Here is a 7,500-nt window from a genome sequence, read left to right as displayed (position 1 = left end):
GGGGCCCCAAGACGGAAGGTGAGGCGTCCTTCCTCCAGCCGTCGGGTGGCGAGGATTTGGCGGTGGAGTAGGCCCAGGAGCCATGAGTCCTTCTGGTGGTGGTGGGTGGGGGGGAGGTGGGAGCTGCAGTGGTCAGTCACAAGGGGGGCAAGTGGGGCCCCGGACATTATCCCCGAAACGTTCCAGGCTGGTGGTGACCGGGAACTGCTCACGGAACTCCGGCTCTGGTTGAGCTGATGTCATGTCCATCCGAACCTCCCTGCTCCACTATTCAACGCCTTGATGAATTAAAGGTGTATTTGGAAGCTGCTGCCGGGGGGGGGGGGTGGGGGGAAGTCTTTCTATAACGCTGAGCGCGGCTGTTGGAGGGGGCAGAAGTGGTGCCAATCGAGCGCTGCTTTGTCCCGGGAGGTGTCGTGCTTCTCGAGTGTTGTCGGAGCTGCCTCCCAATCTGGGGGTGTATTCCCTTCGCTCTCCTGACTCCCAGCTGATGGGACAGACTTTTCCAGAGAGCCGGGAGGTGAGTTACTCGCTGCAGGATTCCGTTACGACGTGGCGGTGAATCCTTCTGTCCGTTAAACCGAACGTCCAGAAAAGCCGACCTGGCCCGTTCAAGTAAGAGTGACAGAGAACTCCCCAAATTCCACTATTTCAAGAAAAAAGAAACAATCCTGTTTATCCTTTAACTCTAAAAGTGAGCATGAAACAACAACGAAACCTCCTTTCCCTTAAACGCTTGTTCGCCGCCTCTCCCCCCGTAACAATATTCTGATCCAACAAAAGCCCCGATTAAAATGACGCCAAGTTAATTTTCGAAACCCAATAGCCGCTGCCATTGTCGGTCTCCTGGCTGGAGATCTCCCTGGGTCCGCTTCTGCCAGGATTCTTCACATGAACAAAGGTACCTTTTAAAGGGAGTCTTTTGGATAGCAGTCCCTGATAGTCCCTGGCCATCAAAATGTCTGCTTCCTTTCTACCTCGAGCATCGGATCATCTTGTTGGCTCGATGTTGTCAAAACAGTAAAATTCAAGTTCGATTGGGTTTTAGTATCCTGGTGCTGGAAAAACACAGCAGGCCAGGCAGCATCCGAGGAGCAGGAGAATCGACGTTTCGGGCTTCTTCAGGCTTATGCCTGAAATGTCGATTCTCCTGCTCCTTGGATGCTGTCAGGCCTGCTGTGTTTTTCCAGCACCACATTTTTCAACTCTGGTCTCCAGCATCTGCAGTCCTCGCTTTCTCCTCCTTTTAGTATCCTGGGGCATATTTTCAATTATCCAATACACTCAGAGGCTGCCAGTCAGTCACATGAGAGAGTTGCCCACAAACTTGCACCACCGAAACAGCCTTCACGCTCTCTTAAAGGGACAGAACCCACCTTCAACTTGATGACAATTCGCAGCCTCTGAGCTGTCCTTGCAGCTTCCATGGGCTGGGCCGGTGGAGTTTCTGGGACAAGACGTGTTCCGGAATGGATGTCTGTCGTCTGATCACAATCCCTTGTCTCTCTCTCTCTCTCTCTCTCTCTCAATCCCTTGTCTCTCTCTCTCTCTCTCTCTCTCTTTCTCTCAATCCCTTGTCTCTCTCTCTCTCTCTCTCTCTCAATCCCTTCTCTCTCTCTCTCTCTCTCTCTCTCTCTCTCTCTCTCAATCCGTTGTCTCTTTCAATCCCACAGATCAGCCGACAGAGAAACAAATGGTGCAGCAGGCAGCGGAATGCTGCCGGAATATCTTGAAGGATGTCAATCAGGAGGTGCGGGAGACGGAGAATCTCCGGGTAAGGAGGGGCCCAGGTCTGAGGGGCTGGGCCTGAGCATGTTCAAAGGGAGCAAAGAGGGTGGATCAGTGGGTTAGCACTGCTGCCTCACAGCGCCAGGGACCCCGGTTCGATTCCAGCCTCAGGCGACTGTCTGTGTGGAGTTTGCATGTTCTCCGCATGTCTGTGTGGGTTTCCTCCGGGTGCTCCGATTTCCTGCCATAGACCAAAGATGTGCAGGTTAGGGGGGATTGGCCGTGCTAAATTGTCCCATCGTGACCAGGGATGAGCAGGTTAGGGTGGATTGGCCATGCTAAATTGTCCCATCGTGCCCAGGGATGTGCAGGTTAGGGTGGATTGGCCATGCTAAATTGTCCCATAGTGCCCAGGGATGTGTAGGTTAGGGTGGATTGGCCATGCTAAATTGTCCCATCGTGCCCAGGGATGTACAGGTTAGGGTGGATTGGCCATGCTAAATTGTCCCATAGTGCCCAGGGATGTGCAGGTTAGGGTGGGTTGGCCATGCTAAATTGTCCCATAGTGCCCAGGGATGTGTAGGTTAGGGTGGATTGGCCATGCTAAATTGTCCCATAGTGACCAGGGATGTGCAGGTTAGGGTGGATTGGCCATGCTAAATTGTCCCATAGTGCCCAGGGATGTGTAGGTTAGGGTGGATTGGCCATGCTAAATTGTCCCATAGTGACCAGGGATGTGCAGGTTAGGGTGGATTGGCCGTGCTAAATTGTCCCATAGTGCCCAGGGATGTGCAGGTTAGGGTGGATTGGCCATGCTAAATTGTCCCATAGTGCCCAGGAATGTGTAGGTTAGGGTGGATTGGCCATGCTAAATTGTCCCATAGTGCCCAGGGATGTGTAGGTTAGGGTGGATTGGCCATGCTAAATTGTCCCATAGTGCCCAGGGATGTGTAGGTTAGGGTGGATTGGCCATGCTAAATTGTCCCATAGTGCCCAGGGATGTACAGGTTAGGGTGGATTGGCCGTGCTAAATTGTCCCATAGTGTCCAGGGATGTGCAGGTTAGGGTGGATTGGCCGTGCTAAATTGTCCCATAGTGTCCAGGGATGTGTAGGTTAGGGTGGATTGGCCGTGCTAAATTGTCCCATAGTGTCCAGGGATGTGCAGGTTAGGGTTGATTGGCCGTGCTAAATTGTCCCATAGTGCCCAGGGATGTGTAGGTTAGGGTGGATTGGCCATGCTAAATTGTCCCATAGTGTCCAGGGATGTGCAGGTTAGGGTGGATTGGCCATGCTAAATTGTCCCATAGTGCCCAGGGATGTGTAGGTTAGGGTGGATTGGCCATGCTAAATTGTCCCATAGTGACCAGGGATGTGTAGGTTAGGGTGGATTGGCCATGCTAAATTGTCCCATAGTGTCCAGGGATGTGCAGGTCAGGGTGGATTGACCGTGCTAAATTGTCCCATAGTGCCCAGGGATGTGCAGGTCAGGGTGGATTGACCGTGCTAAATTGTCCCATAGTGTCCAGGGATGTGCAGGTCAGGGTGGATTGACCGTGCTAAATTGTCCCATAGTGCCCAGGGATGTGTAGGTTAGGGCGGATTGGCCATGCTAAATTGTCCCATAGTGTCCAGGGATGTGCAGGTTAGGGTGGATTGGCCATGCTAAATTGTCCCATAGTGTCCAGGGATGTGCAGGTCAGGGTGGATTGACCGTGCTAAATTGTCCCATAGTGCCCAGGGATGTGTAGGTTAGGGTGGATTGGCCATGCTAAATTGTCCCATAGTGCCCAGGGATGTGTAGGTTAGGCTGGATTGGCCATGCTAAATTGTCCCATAGTGTCCAGGGATGTGCAGGTTAGGGTGGATTGGCCATGCTAAATTGTCCCATAGTGCCCAGGGATGGTGCAGGTTAGGGTGGATTGGCCGTGCTAAATTGTCCCATAGTGTCCAGGGATGTGCAGGTTAGGGTGGATTGGCCGTGCTAAATTGTCCCATAGTGTCCAGGGATGTGCAGGTCAGGGTGGATTGACCATGCTAAATTGTCCCATAGTGTCCAGGGATGTGCAGGTTAGGGTGGATTGGCCATGCTAAATTGTCCCATAGTGCCCAGGGATATGTAGGTCAGGTGTATTAATCAGGGTAAATGTGAATAATAAGGTAGTGGGAATGAGTCTGGGTGGGTTACTCTTTGGAGGGTCTGTGTGATCTTGTTGGTCTGAATGGTCCTGTTTCCACACGGTCGGGAATCTATAAAAAATGATATTTTTGGAATACTGTGCTCAGTTCTGGTCTCCCGGTTGCAGGAAGGATGTTGTGAAACTTGAAAGGGTTCAGAAAAGAATTACAAGGATGTTGCCAAAGTTGGAGCATCTGAGCTACAGGGAGAGGCTGAACAGGCTGGGGCTGTTTTCCCTGGAGCGTCGGAGGCTGAGGGGTGACCTTATGGAGGTTTATAAAATCCTGGGGCATGGATAGGATAAATAGGCAAAATCTCTTCTCTGGGGTGGGGGAGTCCAGAACTAGAGGGGCATAGGTTTAGGGTGAGAGGGGAAAGACATAAAAGAGACCTAAGGGGCAACTTTTTCACCCAGAGGGTGGTACGTGTATGGAATGAGCTGCCAGAGGAAGTGGTGGGGGCTGGTACAATTACAACATTTAAGAGGCATTTGGATGTGTATATGAATAGGAAGGGTTTGGAGAGATATGGGCCGGGTGCTGGCAGGTGGGACTAGATTGGGTTGGGATATCTGGTCGGCATGGGCAGGTTGGACCGAAGGGTCTGTTTCTGTGCTGTACATCTCTATGACTCGATGAGTCGGCCAAGGTGCAGCGAGTAGAGTGGATTGTGGGGAAATATGCCATCCCTTGGCAGGACGAGGGGGGTGGAAAATAGGCGCGCAGTTTCAAAATGGTGAGCGAATGAGCAGAGGGATCTGAATGTCCCAACTCAAGAGGTTGCTGACTCAGCAAGTAATTCGGAAAGGGAAGTCAACGTGCTGACTCGGCGTGAGAGCAGGTCCTGGTGTAATCATACCCGAAGTATTGGGTAAATCAGTCAATTTCAGGCAGTGTGTCATCACACTGGAACCCATTCAGAAAATGTTGACTTGAAGAGAGTGGATTTTCTCCTGGGGAGAGATTGCAGTATCCTTCCCTCGTATTCACTGGAATTCAAAAGGTTCAGAGGTGAGAGAACTCAAATATAAAATGCCTGGCGGGGTCTTGGAGGGTGGATGCAGAGAGGGCGGTCCCTCGTGTGGGAGAATCATCGCTGTTTCACAGTCGGGAACACCCACTGAAGCGACAGACCATGTAGAATTCCCAATTCCCCAGGGACTCAGCGGAGCACTTGGGTGAAGCGAAGCGTGGGGAAGACTCCATGAATCTTGTAACGTCTCAACAGGACAGATTGAGCAAGGCGATTAAAAGGTGATGGACGGTGGACGAGAAAGTAGATGGGTCAGCAGGATGGGTTTGAGGGATGGACTGGTCTATACCTGCACCCAGTTCATATTGAGCTCACAGTGTAGAGGGAGCTTTACTCTGTATCTAACCCCCGTGCTGTCCCTGTCCCTGGGATGGGGGGGACAGTGTAGAGGGAGCTTTACTCTGTATCTAACCCCCGTGCTGTCCCTGGTCCCCTGGGATGGGGGGGACAGTGTAGAGGGAGCTTTACTCTGTATCTAACCCCGTGCTGTCCCTGTCCCTGGGATGGGGGGGGACAGTGTAGAGGGAGCTTTACTCTGTATCTAACCCCGTGCTGTCCCTGTCCTGGGAGTGTTTGATGGTGGGACAGTGTAGAGGAAGTTTTTACTCTGTATCTAACCCCGTGCTGTCCCTGTCCCTGGGAGTGTTTGATGGGGGACAGTGTAGAGGGAGCTTTACTCTGTCTCTAACCCTGTGCTGTCCCTGTCCTGTGAGTGTTTGATGGGGGACAGTGTAGAGGGAGCTTTACTCTGTCTCTAACCCCCGTGCTGTGTGTGCTCTGAGCGTGTTCACTGGGACAGTGTGGGAGTGGTGTTCAATTCCTTGTGCTGTGACAGTGTTAGTGACGGGGGGGTGGGGGACCCCCCCTCTGATCCTGAGCTCTGCTTTCTCTGCAGCGACTTCATGACTACCAGCGGCGCCTGGATGTGTCCAATCTCAGGCAGAGCCCTGACCTGTCCGTGGCTGACTTCAAGGTGAGCAGGAACGCTGCCATGTCCGAAACCCCCAAAACCACCCGCGGTGGGGAGAGAGAGGAGTGGGCCTCGCTCCTGCAGGTTGGGCGTGCTCTCCTCGTTCCTGCCCGGATCTGAGTGGGAGCTGTGAGGGTTTCAAAACAGCCAAACGCAAATTCCGCCGCCCCACCCCCTTCTCCGTATCTCTGTATCGATTCCGGATTAATCCTGCTGGCCTCTTCGCTCCAGACCTATCCCAACACTAATCCCTTTACTCCCCGTGCTCTCTCTCTATTGATGTACGTTCTGCTCCGACGCCATTAACGACTGGGAACACTGCTTTTCACAGCATGAACTTTTAAAACGTGTGTTGGCTGTTACATCGCCAATACTGAAAGCATTGTTCCTAAAGTACAATTTTTCTCCCATTCGGAGTTGCCCAAGAACACAACCGTCACGTTGTCGAAGAGATATTTGTATCAATCCCGAACTAACCGGATAGTCTCCATCGATCCTCCCAATCCCAAACTAATCTCACTCGTCCTATTCTCTCCCTGTATCGGTCACAGAGTATTCTCACTGCCCTCCACGCGCTCCTTACACGACACTGTGTTTTTCCCAAACAAATCCCACTTTCCCCACAATCTGTTCGTATCCCTCTACCAGTCCCACACTAATCCCACTGCCCCACTTCTCTCCCCACAGCCCGCTATCAATCCCCACACTAATACCACTGCCCTGCTCTTTCCCCATGACTCTGTATCAGTCCCCCCACACTTATCCCACTGCCACGCTATCTCCCCATGACCCTGTCTCTTTGGGGGCGGGGATGTTGTGTTGGTATGGGTTGAGGTGGGTTGGGTTGGATTGTGTTGGGTTGGGTTGTGTTGGGGTGGGGTGGATTGGTAGGGTTGGGTTGAGTTAGGTTGGTACGGGTTGTGTTGGGGTGGGTTGTGTTGGGTGAGTTGGTATGGGTGGGGTTGAGGTGGGTTGGGTTGGTATGGGTTGTGTTGTGTTGGTATGGGTTAGAGTGGGGTGGGGTGGAGTGGGTTGGGTTGTGTTGGGGTGGGGTGTGGTGGGTTGGGGGTGGGGTGGGTTGGCTTGTGTTGTGTTGGTGTGGGGCGGGTTGTGTTGGGTTGGGTTGTGGTGGGGTGGGTTGGGTTGGTATGGGTTGGGGTGGGTTGGTATGGGTTGGGTTGGGTTGTGGTGAGGTGGGTTGGGTTGGTATGGGTTGTGTTGGCGTGGGTTGGGTTGGGTTGGGGTGGGTTGGTATGGGTTGGGTTGGGGTGGGTTTTGGTGGGGTGGGTTGGGTTGGTATGGGTTGTGTTGAGGTGGGGTGGGTTGGGTTGTGTTGGTATGGGTTGGTATGGGGTGGGTTGGGTTGGGGTGGTGTGGGGTGGGCTGGGTTGGGCTGGTATGGGTTGAGTTGGAGGGGTTTGGTTGGGTTGGTATGGGTTGTGTTGGGGTTGTGTTGGGTTGTGTTGGGGGTGGGGTGGGTTGAGTTGGGTTGGGGTTGGGGTGGGGTGGGTTGAGTTGGGGTTGGGGTGGGTTGTGTTGGGGTTGGTTGAGTTGTGTTGGGGTGGGGTGGGGTGGGGTGGGTTGGGCTGGTAT

At 53.0% G+C, this 7,500-nt stretch overlaps 1 protein-coding gene across 1 annotated transcript in view; it reads left to right on the top strand.

Moving 5' to 3' along the window:
• The window catches only part of LOC140458974 (rho guanine nucleotide exchange factor 1-like), a 33,576-nt gene that overhangs the window by 25,540 nt on the left and 536 nt on the right, over window positions 1-7,500 (top strand). The window contains exons 4-5 of the mRNA XM_072553712.1: window positions 1,674-1,774; window positions 5,833-5,910. Coding sequence (XP_072409813.1) covers window positions 1,674-1,774; window positions 5,833-5,910 — 179 coding nt within the window. The remainder of the gene's footprint in view (window positions 1-1,673; window positions 1,775-5,832; window positions 5,911-7,500) is intronic.

The sequence above is a fragment of the Chiloscyllium punctatum genome, chromosome 34 (assembly GCF_047496795.1).
Source record: "Chiloscyllium punctatum isolate Juve2018m chromosome 34, sChiPun1.3, whole genome shotgun sequence".
Taxonomy (NCBI): domain Eukaryota; kingdom Metazoa; phylum Chordata; class Chondrichthyes; order Orectolobiformes; family Hemiscylliidae; genus Chiloscyllium; species Chiloscyllium punctatum.
The sequence above is the reverse complement of the archived record's forward strand: the minus strand, read 5'-3'. Positions and strand labels throughout refer to the sequence as shown.